The 16,473-nt window shown below is 41.3% G+C and overlaps 1 protein-coding gene across 1 annotated transcript in view; it reads right to left on the bottom strand.

The window, feature by feature from the left end:
- The window catches only part of LOC117384257 (potassium/sodium hyperpolarization-activated cyclic nucleotide-gated channel 3), a 44,364-nt gene that overhangs the window by 4,780 nt on the left and 23,111 nt on the right, over window positions 1-16,473 (bottom strand). The window contains exons 2-5 of the mRNA XM_033981543.2: window positions 9,139-9,345; window positions 6,455-6,668; window positions 5,372-5,533; window positions 851-1,069 (exon numbers count right to left, since the gene is read on the bottom strand). Of these exons, the coding sequence (XP_033837434.1) occupies window positions 851-1,069; window positions 5,372-5,533; window positions 6,455-6,668; window positions 9,139-9,345 (802 nt within the window). The remainder of the gene's footprint in view (window positions 1-850; window positions 1,070-5,371; window positions 5,534-6,454; window positions 6,669-9,138; window positions 9,346-16,473) is intronic.

Genomic DNA, 16,473 nt, shown 5'->3' with positions numbered 1-16,473 from the left:
ATTTTGAGCTTTGTAGATGTAGACAGACTAATAATAAAGGGGATTTGAGGAGGTAACATTCTAACATGGCTTAAATCTCATAAAAGCGTCCATTTTGTGTAATATAGGACCTTTAAATCATTTGTATTGAGATTTCACAGCGTAGAAACTCATCGTAACTACAGCAATTTCACCGTTTTTGTAATGGTTTATTCATATAATTAAAATTCATTTGGCTTTATTATCGGTCCCCAGACAAACTGCCACAGCCCTGTGAGTCGGGTGCCACCTGGAGTGACCATGATTGTAACCATGGATACTAGCGGTACTCAATCAGTGCCATGTGGTGCGGGTAAAGATGAGCTAATAGAAATCCTACAAACAATTTACAGCTACAGTAGTACAACAGGTCTGGCGTAGGGGTGTCAAAAGTATCAAAAATCAGATACTTGTTGGTGTTAAAACTAGAATCGTAACTAGATAGTCATTTGAGCGAAGGATCAATGCTAACAGCGACAACACCACATTCACAGGACAGAAATGAAGCTTTTCTGGATAGCTTTAGATTGATTTTGAGCTGTAGCAGAACAAGTATAAGACCACGCAGACTAGTATATGCACATGGACCACTATGGAACCTACCTGGACGACTGAGGAATTGCACAGATTAAAAGAAAGTACTACCTTTTAATGTTGAAAATCACATTCTATTGGCTAAATAAAGAGTATTTGTTGAAATTATCACCGTGGTTTTGGAATCGGCATTGAGTATTGAGCCTATTCCTTAGTATCGAAATCAAACTTGACATTTTAGTATCATGACATTTCTAGTCTGGTGTAAAGGTGTCTTCAGTGACCCAGTGGGGCCTACCTTTTCCTGGTACTGTCGTCTGGAGGAGTCGAGGGACTGTATGAGCGCAGTGGCGTGTCCGATGAACATGGCGTAGCAGGTAGCGCCCACGATCATACTGAGCATGGTGAGCCACACATCAGTCATCCCCTCTGGAGCCTGGGCCCCGTAGCCAATACACAGCATGTGGCTCATGGCTTTGAACAGGGCATAGGAATACTGCACCCCCCACGTGTCGTTCTGCACAAAGAGGAGGGAAAAACAGAGGGAAAATGGAGGGTAAGTCTGTTCAAAACGATTAAGGTGTTAACTGCTGTGTGCCTGTTACAATTATTACTATCCATGGGTTTTAGAGTGTGCAATGGAGAAATAAGCAGTTAACAATTCAAAACATCATATTATCTTTCAAATGGTAAAAAAAAGTTCAAAATGGTGCCTATAAACAGCTGAAACACATGAATATTCACTTTCAATACATGAGCGATGATCTATATACACTGCCTGGCCAAAGAAAAAGGTCACACACTCTAATATTTCGTTGGACTGGCATTCGCTGTGGCATTGTTTCGATTTCGCTTCTGTAATGTCACAAGATATATTTCCATCCAGTCTTGCATTAATTTTCCACCAAGATGTTGCATTGATGATGGTCGAGTCTGACGCTGCACAAAGCTTCTCCAGCACATCCCAAAGATTCTGTGGTGGACAGTCCATGTGTGAAAATGATGTCTCATGCTCCTGAACCACTTTTTCACAATTTGAGCCTGATGAATCCTGGCATTGTCATCTTGGAATATGCCCGTGCCATCAGGGAAGAAAAAATCCACTGATGGAATAACCTGGTCATTCAGTATATTCCAGTGTCAGCTGACCTCATTCTGTTGCTGAACCTAGACCGGACCAACTGCAGGAGGCTCGGACGTATTTGCTTAGTTAAATCCAGGGGGCGACTTTTTTTTGTGACCAGGCAGTGTATTTTTATATAGCGAGGCAGTAGCTCAGTTTGTCCATTGACCCACAGGTTGGCGACGTGATTCCTTGATGTAAAGTGCCTTGAAGGTGTAAAAGCGCTGTATAAAAATGTGACTTTTTACCATTTACCATGCATTTTTGGACCAATATTTACGCATGCAGGTCTGCCTTTTAGTCCGCACTAGAGATCTTCATAATTGTTTGCGTATAAAATAAAGCTGCAACTAGTTTATCAATGAATCTCAACCAAGTAAGTGTTGAAATAATCATCCACTAATCGTATAATCGTTATGTGGACCCTACTCAGAAACAGGCATGTGCTGACAGTGGAGGTTTGTGACTCAGAGAGAGCAACAACTACATCAAAATGACTCATGCAGGAAATGTGTAAATTTTTGTCTATAAATATATTTCATCAGAAAAGGCCTCAAGAAAAAAAACCCTCATTGACAGGACTCAATTAATCAAGACAAAAAGATTCATTTGTTAAATAAACGGTGAACATTATCACATTTATCAGATACTAGCTCTTCTAATTCATAATATATTTCTGTAATAGTCCACCTGAGGGACTTTTTCTTTGTACTAGTGTGGAAAGTTTGGTTATTTTTCTGTTCTACGATTAGATTTGAGCTGTAGAGAGTTGAATTAATAACTTCTATGACTCATTATGGACACAAACCGCTGTATTCTGTTATTTATTTCTTGCAGCTCATGTTTATTTTTTTATTTTTTTTAGCAATTTTTACATTTGGAATAGTTTTTGGTATATTTCAGCTTTATGTTTTGGTTTCAATATGATCGTTTGTCTATTTTAGCTTCAGAAGTAAATCGCACTTCAAAATGTGGAATAAAGCTTTTTAAAACTTTGGGATTGTATGTGTTTTGCATATTTTGTTCTTAGTGGCCCAGTCCCTTTCCACTGGTGCCTGGAAGAAATCTAACGTTTGCTTTTCTTTTGCTTTAAAATGATTCTGTCAGTGGCATATCTTGCTCCGCCATATTAACAGTTATATGAATATTTTTCTCATATTTTCTTAACTTCGTGACAGTTCTAGTAAAGGGATGCTGGGAATATTTTAGAGCAAAAGTACAGCTCGGATCAAAACACCAATTTAACTGTCAGATGTATTAATCTTCAAATGACTTAGTTTGAAGTCACTCACATTCACGTTCACTGTGGAAAAAAAACCAAAAAAAACCCAGTCTAGTCTTTGAACGCTTGTGACGGTGCCAAACTGTGAGTCCAATTATCATTCGCGCTATTAGTCCATCGGATGCAGAGAATTTCTCAAGGGAAAATCCGAGCGTCAACCGTCCTAGCAACGGTCACCGAGGCAACGGCAGAGACATGAGTCAGCTCCGCAATACAGCTGTTATTCTGATTCAGTGCCACTTGATAAAGCATCTCCCAGCGCGTCCCTGGGCTTTACACCTCCGTTTGGCCTGTAGAGAATTTTAATTTGGAATATCTTCTTGTTTTTGTGCGTGATGGTTGATTTATTTTTCCTGAAGTGCTGCAGCAGAGATAAGAGCAAAACAATATTGGATCAGACTCACATGTGAACACACAAAGATAATCCCAAAGCTGGATTTTTATCAACAAACAAATTGAATAAACAGGAATTATGTTTTATATCCTGCTGTTTCTCATTTGCCGCACAGAAAAGCAGTGACTGGAACATATTGCGAAGGATGGGGGTGTTTGGAAATGAATGCAGAGGGTAAGTCAGTCAAACACGACAGACTTTAATAAGAGGTGCTTCCCCTGTGATTAAAACCACTCACCAATAAAGGCTGCATTTAAACCACGGCAACCGCTTCATTCATAAATCACACCCTGCTTATGATTTTATGGAAAGCATTGTCGCCATAGAAACTCGTGAATGTTTTAAAGGTGCACTGTGTAATCTTTTAATTCAGTGTCTGCCACCTAAATCATTAAACAGGTCTATCTTGCATTTATTCAGATACGGGTGCTTATATTGTTAAAAAAATACCTTGAAATTCATGTATTCTTATTGTGTGCAGAGTCGCGTATTCACAAAACACAAGACAAAGGCACCGCGTAACTTTTCTGCTGGAGTCGGACACTTGCTCGTCTCCATGGAGTTGGTTATTTCTTCGCCTAAAACGTCACCCGCAGCGTTCGGCTCCAGTCAAATGAAGCTCATCGGGGCTAGCAGCTATAGGGGCCAATTTGGTATTAGGAATTTCTACCGCGGGTATCCTAGCAACCAAAGAGCCAATCCAGACAGCAGTGGTTAGTGAGGGGCGACTGTTTTTCAATGTAAAGTGAATTGAAGCCAGAGTCAATGGAGCTGGAAGTGCGTCTATGATCGCTGTCTATTTGTCCATTTAAATATATACAATCTATGATCTTAAACAGAGACAAGCAGGTGACGCGACCAGGCCACGTTACAGGTCAGATCTACGGAGCGGCAACCCTACTCACGGCAATAATGCGTGTTTTTTCTATAGCTGTTTGCAAGATGAGTTTAAAGCCATACTGTGGGATATTCTAATCACATCTATATGGACAAAAAGGTGGCAGAACCCGATTGAAAGTTACCTAGTGCACATTAAACGAGTCCATCTTACGTTTATTCAGTTACAGGTGTTTATATTGTTAAAAAATACCTTTAAAAATCATGTATTCTTACTGTGTGCAGGGTCGTCTCTCCACAGATCTTAACTGTAATGGCCTGATGGCGTCACCTTGCTTGCTTGTCTCCATGGAGGAAGATAAGTTTAATACTGTGGAACGTCTAAGCAAAATAAAAACAGCTCCATGGTGAATCCTCCACCAGAAAAGTTACATGTTGCACTTTTAAAGGCACTCAACACACCACCCAAACGCAGACGGATGAAGTGTCTTGCCCAAAAGCACAACGGTGACGACAGCCATTGGTTTGAGATAAAATTAAATTGCCAACATTTACGCTTGTGGCTGAACACTGTACGCCTAAACAACTGTACGGTTACATGCTCAAAATCAGATCCTTATCAGATTTCTGGAGCTGTCCCGTAATTAAATGTGAGTAATCTGATTTTGTTCTGATTTGGGCCCTCAGGTTTACTGTTTCCATGGCATTTTAATGATCTGATTACAGAGATTTGGAGGACTGTAAAACATTATTCGACAGTGTCTTAGTCAATCAAAATGTGTTCTTATTATAGTTATTTTTAGATGATAAGGATTTATATGGGACAAGCGTATAAAAGAGGAGTTAAGTGAGAGAGGTTTGGTATTTACATGTAAAAAGGCAGATTAAACTGATGATCCACAATTTTAATCTGTGTTTCCTAGTCCTTTTTTCTGTATAAATAGTTGTTTTTGCACAAACTCCCCCTGCAGGTGTTGTCTTGTCAGTGCACTTTGGGTCAGATACATAATAATACGTCATAATTTTGAGAGCTTTTGCCATGCCCCATTTTTATCTGACAAATCGCTCGGCAGCACGTGTCTTTACTCGGTTTTAGATGTGATAATAATGTAATTTGTGTGTGCGTATAAACATAAACACAGTCCCTGACGATTCTTTTACTCTCCACAGACAGTGAACTCACCACCATGAGGTTCTTGGAAACCCAACAGTCCGGGGGGAAATCCTGCAGCATGGGAACCAGGAACTGCAGACAGCCGTCCCAGTGGCAAAGCAGCAGCATCATCCCGATTAGGTTCACTATCCGCACCATGGCACTGGCCAGGTCATAGGTCATGTGGAAGATCTACGGAGAGACGGAGCGTAGCTGCGTTATGTGTTTTTGTTTTGTACCGACTTCGCTCTTGTATTTATGCACTTTTTATATTTTTATAACGTGGATAAGGATGAAAACGTGTGATTATTTGGTGTTTAATAATGTGACTCATGATTTTGAATACCTTACAGATGATATGAGCTAAACCTTCAACTCTGCAAAAAAGATTGGGAAAATTTAACACTTAATAAGTCAACTTACCAAGTCAAACATCTTACTCCATTTAGCATGAAATAACGAAAGATATATTAAAGCCATGAAAACCTGGAATAGTCATAACACCTAGAGCTGCACTAAAAGGAATTAAAGGTGGACTAAGATCGTTGCTTGACCTGGAATGTTCCACAGTAAGGCATTAAGCTTAAATTTTCTCGTATTTACTCAATCACAGGTGTTTTTCTTTTTGTTTTTTGGTTGTGAAAAACATTCATTCTTGTTAGCAGGTTCTCCAGTGATCAGATCTGACCTGTAACTTGCCTTTGTGTTGTCCCCTGCTTTTTCCATGGAGCTAGATAAGTTTAATGCCATACTGTGGAACATTCCAGGTGCAACAAAACCAGCTCAATAGCGACAAAACAATACAATGATCCTGTTTGAATCTTTGTATGTGTGCTCTTGTTTTGTCTTGGTGGTACTGTGCATTTTAGGCCAACAAAAAACAACTGAAAACAAGAACACTACGGATTGTTGTGTTGCTATGTAACCCAGGCCTCCAGGAAAAACATGCACAACAGAATAGACATTTTTTTTCATTGTGGAGAGTGCTTGTCTTTAATCTACATTCTAATTTCTGCAGTGTGACATTTCACAGGTTCATTTGTGAAAAAAGCTCATACCTATATGTTAAACCAAATCCCTCCCCTGCGGTGCTTTGTGTCCACGGTTCCTCACCTCCTCCCACTGGTGGATGTAACGGATGAGTCTGGACAGGCGCAGTAGCCGCAGGAGACTCAGGATCTTTGTGAAGCGAACGATGCGCAGGGCTCTGGCTGTCCTGTACACCTCGGAGTCCAGACTGTCCACCATCAGGAAGATGTAGTCCACCGGGATGGAGGAGACGAAGTCCACCAAGAACCAGCTCTTCAGGTAGTTCAGACGGATCTCCCTGGACCAAAAGACAAGTTTGATAAAGCAACAGAAGACTCACTGTTGTCTTGATATTGACCTTATTCCGTCCCGCTCAACTAAGCAGCATTTTCTTTGTAGCAGCACTTCCGGTTAAGTGGAAATCCCGGTCCTGGGAAAAGTTTTGGCGCTAAAATATAATATAAAGTAGGTTGGTTTGTGTCAAATGTTCACTATTTATGTGCAACAAGTCAACACTACAACTATTTGCTCTCAAGATTGGCAGCTCCATATGAAATAATGCAACTAAAATGACAACTTTTTGGAATAAGACAGCAGAATTTCAGACTCCAAATGAAACAAAAACAGGCGTAAAGTTGAGTGTTTTCTTAGTCAGCAGAAGTGAACATGCGTGAAATGATGACAGAGACAAAAGACATAGACGTCCATCCATTGGGCCTTGGGAACTGGGCACTCAAACCGCACAAAATCACCTCACGAAATAATGAATCCATCTGTTACAGCACCTGGCCTCCAGCTCCTCCTACCGTGTGTCTCTCTCTTTCTCTCTCGGCCTCTCCTGTTCTCCAGTTGATTGACAGCCCCGCTCTATGTGTGATTGGAGGGACAATCGCCCTCCACTTGTGGCCAGTTTAAAGGGACCTGCCCCCTGTCACTCCTGGCTGCCTGATTTTGTTTTCTGGGCGGCATGCCACCTCTCTGACTTTGAATATTGAGCGCTTTGTGAACTTTGGACTTCTATCTGTAACTGAGAAGCTTGATCTTTTGTGTTTAGTGTTATATTATATGTTATTAGCATTATATGTTGGTTGGGCAGCACTGGACACTCTCAGGCTAAGTCACTGGTACATGTTCATTTGCAAAGTGTTTATGGGTCTGCTCCCCCCATATCTACATATGTATATTCAACATAAAACAGATGGACATTATGCTCTGCGATCACAAAACTACCAGTCTCTGTGCGGACACTTGGGACAGAAAGAAGCTGCAAAGTGGCATTTCAATATTCTGCGCCTTCAACATGGAATCATTTACAAAAAGTCTTGAAATTACAACAACTGACTTCAATAGTTCAGTTTATATTTATGTTGAAAGGTTTGGAAATGAAGTCTGATTTGTAATTACTTTTAAGAATCCATTTTGTGATGTGTTGAAATGTCTGTGTGTAATGTAATGTGCTGTTGTCTTGGCCACGACTCCCTTGAAAAAGAGATTAGTAATGTCAATGGGACTTTCCTAGTTAAATAAAGGTTAAATGAAACTTTTTTTTTTTAAATCTAAAATTTTGTACTCGTAGAGCCTCCTTTTGTTGATTTTTATTTGTAGTGTAACTTTAAGTTTTGATTATTATACTCTCACTTGCTCCAACATTAAAAAAGCTACTTATTTCTATCTTTTGTTACTTCCTTTCTCTCTAGGAAACGGTTTGTAACACCATCCACACAACACTGCAGGCGTGAAGATTAAAGCCACACTATGTAACTTTTCTGATGGAGCGTCTGCCACTTGCTTGTCTCCACGTAGATGATCATTTCTTTGCCCCGAATCTTTCACAGAATGGCATTATCTGTGAAGCGGCCATCAAACTCACAGCAAGAATGTAAGTTTTTCTGTATTGCAAGATGAGTTTAATGGCATAGTGTGGAATATTCTGGGCATCTATTTGGAGAAAAAGGTGGCAGAACCCATTTGAAAGTGACGTAATGCGCCTATGTTATCCAATGACACAATGACACAAGGGTAAATGGTCACATGGTCACATTTCAGACACCGGGGGCAATAAATGTCTTGCCCAAGGACACAACGACAGTGTTCATCTGTGGGAGCGGGCCGACCTTTGGGCCAGCGGATCCGACCGCTCGACAAATTACACTTTATGTCGAGAACGGGATTCAAACCAACACCAACGGAGCTACTGCCGCCCCTGAGCTGCTGCTGTAATTTGCAGCAAAACCGTTCTGACATTCCTCTTCATTCTTATTCATTGGAAGTGTTACTGGAAATTGAACAAAGGCTTTGCTGCATGTGGCACATACAGATTCATATCTCACACATGAATTTATTTGAACTGCAAATTAAAACCCAGAGAAAGCTTATTAATATTATTACCCAGTTGTTCAGCTGTGAGGCACATACTGAAACAATGAGACACACGCAGGCCTCAGAAGGACTCACTGGAGAAGATAAAATGGCGTCCTCTTTGAATAATAGTCTTAATTTGAATAGTTTTGACCAGTTTATATGTAGATGTAGTAATGCAGTGAATATTTATATAGCACAATTCAAGCGGTGTTAGCATTAGCGATAGGTTTGGTTGATTCTTTATACAGTTTATGCCATGGAGATAGACATGTTTAAAGCTATACTGTGGCAATAACACCTACAAGACAATCAGACAGCAGACCCTCCACCAGAAAAGTTACACAGAGCTCCTTTAACATCCACTCTTCTGCTCAATAATCCCTTTTTTACAGCGTAGTGGAACCAACCTGGGATCCAGCAGTATCTCGGTGCTGTCCTCCTTCACGATGCCTGTCCGAAAATTCAAAACCAGATCCACCATGAAGAGCGTGTCCGAAACCACGTTGAAGATGATCCAGGACGGTGTGTTCTCGTCACGGAAGAACGTGATTCCCACTGGGAGAATGATCAGGTTTCCCATCATCAGGAGCAGCATCAGAAGATCCCAGTAAAACCTGCACAGAGAAACACAGGTAATGGATTTAAGAGCAGGAGTTACTATATCCACTTATTGTCCTATATATGAAACCTGGAACTATATTTTTTGGGGTCAGTATTTATTTTGGGGACTTTTTCTTTACATTACTGGGAAATTTGGGTTATTTTTTGGCTTTGTGGTAAGATTTGAGCTGTAGAAGTTTGAATTGATAACTTTTGTGACTCATTACAGATGCAAACTAAGAACTAAAGTGATTCATTCCGCCACTTTTTTATTGCAGCTCCTGTTTTTTTTAATTAATATTGTAGATTTTAATTTTTCTTTTGGTTTAAATCTGCTCTTGGGTTGTTAGGTCGTTATCGTTTATCGTCTATTTCGGAAGTGCCCAAACTCTTTTGTCAAGGGCCACATCTCAAAACATATTCGAAGTGTAGAACCACAGACCAATGCAGTGCGGCGCTTTATACGCAGCTTTGACAGAGCCGCTGTGCATTAATAAGACTTTAAGGATATTCATTTTAGGTCTGTATCACAGTCCAATGTGACGTTTGAGGTTATAGTGGTAGAAATAGTTTAATTTGCTGTTAAAAGTACTGTTTATGATCAATTGGGCCGGTTCAGCAGGAGGCATGAGGACCAAAAAATGCTGGTCTGAGGGCCGCATTCGGCTCTTGGGCCATAGGTTGGACACCCCTGTTCTATTTACTTCAGAAATATATCAAACTTTAAAATGTGTTATCGAGACAGGCCTAGCAGAAGACAATTTGAAAAGTATCTTAACATAGACAAATATAGGGTAGTTTAAAGGTGAGTTAAAATGTGTTTTGACAAGTTTTGGTTTTGCTGTTAGGTCAAAATGTAATAAATAAAAGTATCTTCAGCTGTCCTGGTGCAGACTGACAGAAGCGAGACTGTCAATCTGCAACCAACACACCACATTCAAACACAGAAAAGTTAGGTAAAGTGTCGTGATTAAGGGCACAAGGGCAGTATGCAATAGAACTACTACTGCACCACTGTGGCATATGGCAATCCGAGCGATCTCCCATCCAAATACTGACCAGGCCTGTCCCTGTTTAGCTTCAAATATCGAACGAGACCAGATAAGATCGAACATTCTTCTTAAGATGTTATGGTCTCGTAACGTTTTTATTTTTCTGCAGTGTCAGTCCTTGAAATCTATACTTTTGAAACTGTCGTCATAATACCCATAATTCCGTGCAGACTAAACTACACTGAGGAAAGCATAAGCCTTTTTGAGCACAGGCACTAATCCAGTCTCCAGGCTCCCATAACAATGTTGTTTTCAAGTGTTATTTTTGTAGTCTTACTCGCAGCTCCTCTGTGTGGTCGTCTATACGTGCTGTCATTCATAAACAATAGTGTCATGTTTGAATGAAGTGAATGATCCAATACAGGAGCTGAATAGCATCGTGAGTGACGCTATGACACAGGAGGACGATTACACTGCAAAATAAACATCGTATTTATACAGTTTGAGGATTTTTATTGTACAGCTGAGACCAGAAGTTTATATACACTATATAAAAAGCCACATACACTTTTTTTCCCTCACTTTCTCACATGAAATCAGACTAAACCTAAGATGTTTTAGGTCAATTAGGATTACCAAAATTATTTCTATTTGCTAAATGTGAGTCATATGTTGTAGAACTGATGCTGCTTTGCGTTATTATTAAATAGGGTTAGGCATTATAAGTCATTTTTACTTCAGCCTAAACCCTTCTGGTCATGATAGAGATGCAACCTTGTATAAGTGGAATAGTGTTTGACTTTGAATGTAATGACCGAATAAAATACTTACTACTAAATGCCAGAATAATGAGAGATTTTTCATTACTTTCTCCAAAATCAGAAGTTTACACAGTAAGATTAGTATGTCTTTAAATAATTTGGGAAAACCCCGAGGATGCCGTCATGTCTTTGGAAGATTTATTGATGACATTTGAGTTAATTAGAGACACACCTGTGGATGGATTTGAGGTCACAGCTGAAACACACTGCCTCTTTGTGTAACATCATGGGAAAGTCAAAAGAAATCAGCCAAGATCCAAGAGAATTGTGGATTTGCACAAGTCTGGTTCATCTTTGGGAGCAATTTCCAGACCAAACAATCAATCAAACAATTACACACAAGTATAAACAGCAGGAGAATGTCCAGCCATCATCCCACTCAGGAAGGAGATGAGTTCTGTGTCCCAGAGATGAACGTGCTTTTGTCTGAAATGTGCGTATCAACTCAAGAAGAAAAGCTTCACTCATTATTGTGGCATTTAGCAAATAAAAATAATGTTGGTACAGTACCAGTAATCCTAATTGACCTAAAACAAGAAAGGTTTAGTCTGATTTCATGTCAGACAGTGAAAAAAGGTGCATATGTGTTTTTATTTTGAGAAAGTAACGTTCTAGTTTCACCTATATGTGTTTACTAATTGCAACTACATTGTTCTACATTGTTCTGCTTATTCTATTTCATCCAATTTCTGACTTTTTGAGACATTTTATCATATTGTTTTGTTTGTTTTTGTCCTGAAATTTCTCATCCCATCGGCATTATCTTTTTATATCGCTTTGTATTGACACTCAAAAACATTGCATTATTCATTCGCTCTGCACTCTTGTGGTTGTAAACAGACTGACCGGCTGCTAATCTGCGCTAACGGCCTTTTCCAACTCATAAAGTCACACCGCATAAAGACAACGTGATGTGAGTTGTTGGTGTTGAGCTGGATCCAAGTCAATAGATCAAGGCCCAATATTATTCCTTGTTCTTACAGTGAGACCCAGGAGAGCGCTTAGACTCACTTTTTCATGTACGCTCTGTTCAAAGTACAAACAAAACAAGCAAACAAGTCTACATAAATCCATTTAAAACATAAAAAACAGGAGCAGAAGTGAGTAAAAATGTGTATCACCAGATTATTAAAGTATCCGGTTTTGCTTATCGTCGCAATATATTCCATTTTTGTGAAGCAAAACAAGCCAAACGCCCTTTTTTCCCATCTCAGTTCTGGTGCAGCGAGTCCTTAGTCTTATATAATCATGAAATCTTGTATTAAAAGTTCCCACATCAATGATTAACACGCAAGAGATATTTGGGAAGTCTGTGAAGTAGTCCCTTATAAATACACTTTCGACACTGCTTTTCTCTTCCAACACTAAAACTAAAATGAATTTATGGCACTGACACAACCAGAAAGCACGATTATTCCAAAAACATGTCCATTAATGAGTCCTTGAACTTTTCAATCAAAGTTATTCCGCTGAAATCACATCGTAGAACAGAAGTCGATACAGAAATCACATTAAGTAAATAAATAAATAACCAGAACTGAAGCGATATTGTTTGACGTTTGAGGAGTTTTTTCTGCAGTGTAAAGTAGCACGAATTCAATCAACTATCTGCTCTTCATCAGATCGTGGAGTCGTGCGCGTGACTTCCTCTCGTTGTGCAGAGGAAGAGGAGGCACTCTCGCTGTTCCATTGTGATTCAGGCCTAATTTAGTAACAGGGGCTGATGGTGTGGTTCTAGCTCCACTCTGATCAAGATTAAGTATGAGTCACTGCTCTCTCTCCCTCTCACTTGTCTCTCACTTCCTCTTCCCCCTCTTTTCCTCTCTCTGTACAAATGTCCCCACTCTGTCTGTCCCTTGTTTTGCTCGCCACCTCTTCTCTACTTCCTTATCTCCATCTCTGCCCCCCTCTTTCCGCTTTCTCCTCCACTACATCCACTCTCCTTCTCACTTTTTATTCCCGCTCTTTCACCCGCATCACCCTTTCACTCCCTCCGTCACCCTCTGCCCGCCCTCTCTCTCCCATCTCTCCTCTCACACTATCTACAACCTTTTCCCTCTCTTTCACTCTCTCTGTCTTCCTCCTCCTCATTCTCTATCCCTCTCTGCCCTCTCTCTCTCCCTCCCTGTCCCCTCTTTGCCAGTTCTTCCACTCTCTCTCTCTTACTCTCTCACCCTCTCTTTTTCTTCCTTACTGTCTCCCTCCCTCTCTTCTTGGCTCCCTCTTTTCTCTCTCTGTCACCCTCCCTTGCTGCCTCTCTCTCCTCTTTTCTTTGTCTCCCTTACTCTCGTTCCCTCTCTCCCTCTCCCTCCCTCTCACTGCCCTTTCTCTCCTCACCCCATATCTCTCCCTGCATCTCTATCTCTTCCTCCGTTCTGTGTCTCCCTCTCTTTCTCTCTCCCCATCTCTCCCTCCCTCTCACTCAACCACATGCTCTCTTCCTCTCTCCTCTTCATTTCTCCCTTCCCCTCATTCTGCCCCACTGTCTTCCTCTCTCACCCTCTCTCTCTTTCATGCTTTCTCTCTGTCCCTCTCTTTTCTCTCCCTCCAACTCTTTTCACACCTTGCTCTCCCCCTCCCTCTCTCCCTCCTTTCCTCTTGATTTTCCTCTGTGCCGCTCTCTTCCTCTCCCTCTCCCACTCTTCCTCTTGATTTTCCTCTGTGCCTCTCTCTTTTCTCTCTCCCCCTCTCCCTCCCCCTCTCTTGATGTTCCTCTCTTCCTCTCTCTCCTCCTCTCCCCTTCCCCCCCTCTGCCTCTCCTCCTCTTGATGTTCCTCTTGATTTTCCTCTCTCTCCCCCTCTCTCCCCCTCTCTTGATGTTCCTCTCCTCCTCTCCCCCTCCCCCCTCTCCTCTCCTCCTCTTGATGTTCCTCTCCTCCTGTCCCTCCCCCTCTCTTGATGTTCCTCTCCCCCTCTCCTCTCCTTCTGTTGATATTCCTCTCTTCCTCTCTCTCTGCTCTTCTCTCCCCCTCTCCCTCCCCCTCTCTCTTGATGTTCCTCTCTTCCTCTCCCCCCTCCTCTCTTGTTCCTCTCTTCCTCTCTTGTTCCTCTCTTGTTCCTCTCCTCCTCTCTTGTTCCTCTCCTTCTCTCTTGTTCCTCTCTTGTTCCTCTCCTCCTCTCTTGTTCCTCTCTTCCTCTCTTGTTCCTCTCCTCCTCTCTTGTTCCTCTCTCGTTCCTCTCCTCCTCTCTCGTTCCTCTCCTCCTCTCTTGTTCCTCTCTTCCTTTCTCGTTCCTCTCCTCCTCTCTCGTTCCTCTCCTCCTCTCTTGTTCCTCTCCTCCTCTCTTGTTCCTCTCTTCCTCTCTTGTTCCTCTCTTGTTCCTCTCCTCCTCTTGTTCCTCTCCTTCTCTCTTGTTCCTCTCCTCCTCTCTTGTTCCTCTCCTCCTCTCTTGTTCCTCTCTTCCTCTCTTGTTCCTCTCCTTCTCTCTTGTTCCTCTCTTGTTCCTCTCTTGTTCCTCTCTTGTTCCTCTCCTCCTCTCTTGTTCCTCTCCTTCTCTCTTGTTCCTCTCTTGTTCCTCTCTTCCTCTCTTGTTCCTCTCCTCCTCTCTGGTTCCTCTCCTTCTCTCTTGTTCCTCTCTTGTTCCTCTCTTGTTCCTCTCCTCCTCTCTTGTTCCTCTCCTTCTCTCTTGTTCCTCTCTTGTTCCTCTCCTCCTCTCTTGTTCCTCTCCTTCTCTCTTGTTCCTCTCTTCCTCTCTTGTTCCTCTCCTCCTCTCTTGTTCCTCTCCTTCTCTCTTGTTCCTCTCTTGTTCCTCTCCTCCTCTCTTGTTCCTCTCCTTCTCTCTTGTTCCTCTCTTGTTCCTCTCTTCCTCTCTTGTTCCTCTCCTCCTCTCTTGTTCCTCTCCTCCTCTCTTGTTCCTCTCCTCCTCTCTTGTTCCTCTCCTTCTCTCTTGTTCCTCTCTTCCTCTCTTGTTCCTCTCCTCCTCTCATAATCACACTTGTTAAATGCTCCTATGACTCACAGCAGCCACACTCCCAGCGCTCACCTGATGACACAGTCTCTCAACTCAAATCACACACTACAATTCACTTTACTCCAAAGACACGCGCCCAACGATACAGCCCCCACCTCCACCTCCACCACCTCCACCACCCCCACCTCCACCCTATTGTTACACCTACTGTGGCATCCCATTCAAATGATGCACTGCAAACCAAAGTCATTATTAGAAAATGATTTAGTGGAGCACTTCCTGTATCACCGCATGACATCACAAGGTGGAACAGAGCGTTTTTTTTGTTTGTAAATGGTCTTTTTTTTAAAAATATATATAGTACGTTTCACCTTCGAGTCTCTCAAAGCACTTTACATCAAGGAACCACTCACCCACTCACACACACACTTCAGATCAATGGGCAAACACTCTACCAACTGAGCCACTGTTGCCCATACAGTTATTAACCATCAATACAGGCCCCGGAAACATAAAAACTCAACGCAATGCTAAACCTCACCACTGTTTATGTTTAGAAAAGTGCAAAAAAAGAAAAAAAAACAATGTAAAAAAAATCAGGGATGCATATGATAAATAGTTGATATCGTAAGGTTCTTCATCTGATAAAAAGTCCCTTAAAGAGCCCATATTACTCTATTTTCTGATCTATGTTATAATGTTGTTTTCTCATCACAAACAGACCTGGACTTGTGTTTTTTTATTTCATTCACACATGTTTAACACACAAACCCTACATCTTTACGCTGAGTTCTTCTCTCAAACTGAAAACACTCCGTTCAACCTTGTGATGTCATCATGTGGTAATACAGGAAGTGCTCCACTGTGTTTTTAAACTCCACACACCTTCATTAGAATCATTTGGATTTGCCAATTTCTACTGAACTAAAGGTAAAAGGAGCTGTTAATGTTAAAACTACCACTTCATGACATCACGAGGTGGAACAGAGCGTTTTGAGCTTTGGAGACATGGACAGACTAATAATAAAGTGTTACGCAAACATGTGTGAATGAAACAAAACACAACTCCAGGTCTGTTTTTGATGAGGTAACAACTTTATAACATGACTTACACCTCACAAGAGTCAATTTTGTGTAATATAGGACATTTAAGTTGTATTTTGACAGAATTTCAGTGATTCTTTTTGTTTGATCACGGTTGTAACTGAAATTATTGAGTCAAATCTAGATTCAAACATTACAAAAACATTGAAATCACAGTTTTTCTTCATCCATATCACATATCACAACATTTCCCCGTGTTGTGTTACCCGAACAAGAATAATATGACCCAAACTGAAACAGCACCAACAGCTCCTCCCCATTTCTCCCTTCCCCTCACTGTGTCCCTCTCTCTTACCTCCTTTCTCTTTCTCCCTTT

The sequence above is a fragment of the Periophthalmus magnuspinnatus genome, chromosome 16 (genome assembly GCF_009829125.3).
Source record: "Periophthalmus magnuspinnatus isolate fPerMag1 chromosome 16, fPerMag1.2.pri, whole genome shotgun sequence".
Classification (NCBI taxonomy): domain Eukaryota; kingdom Metazoa; phylum Chordata; class Actinopteri; order Gobiiformes; family Gobiidae; genus Periophthalmus; species Periophthalmus magnuspinnatus.
This window is presented reverse-complemented; position numbering and strand designations above follow the sequence as displayed.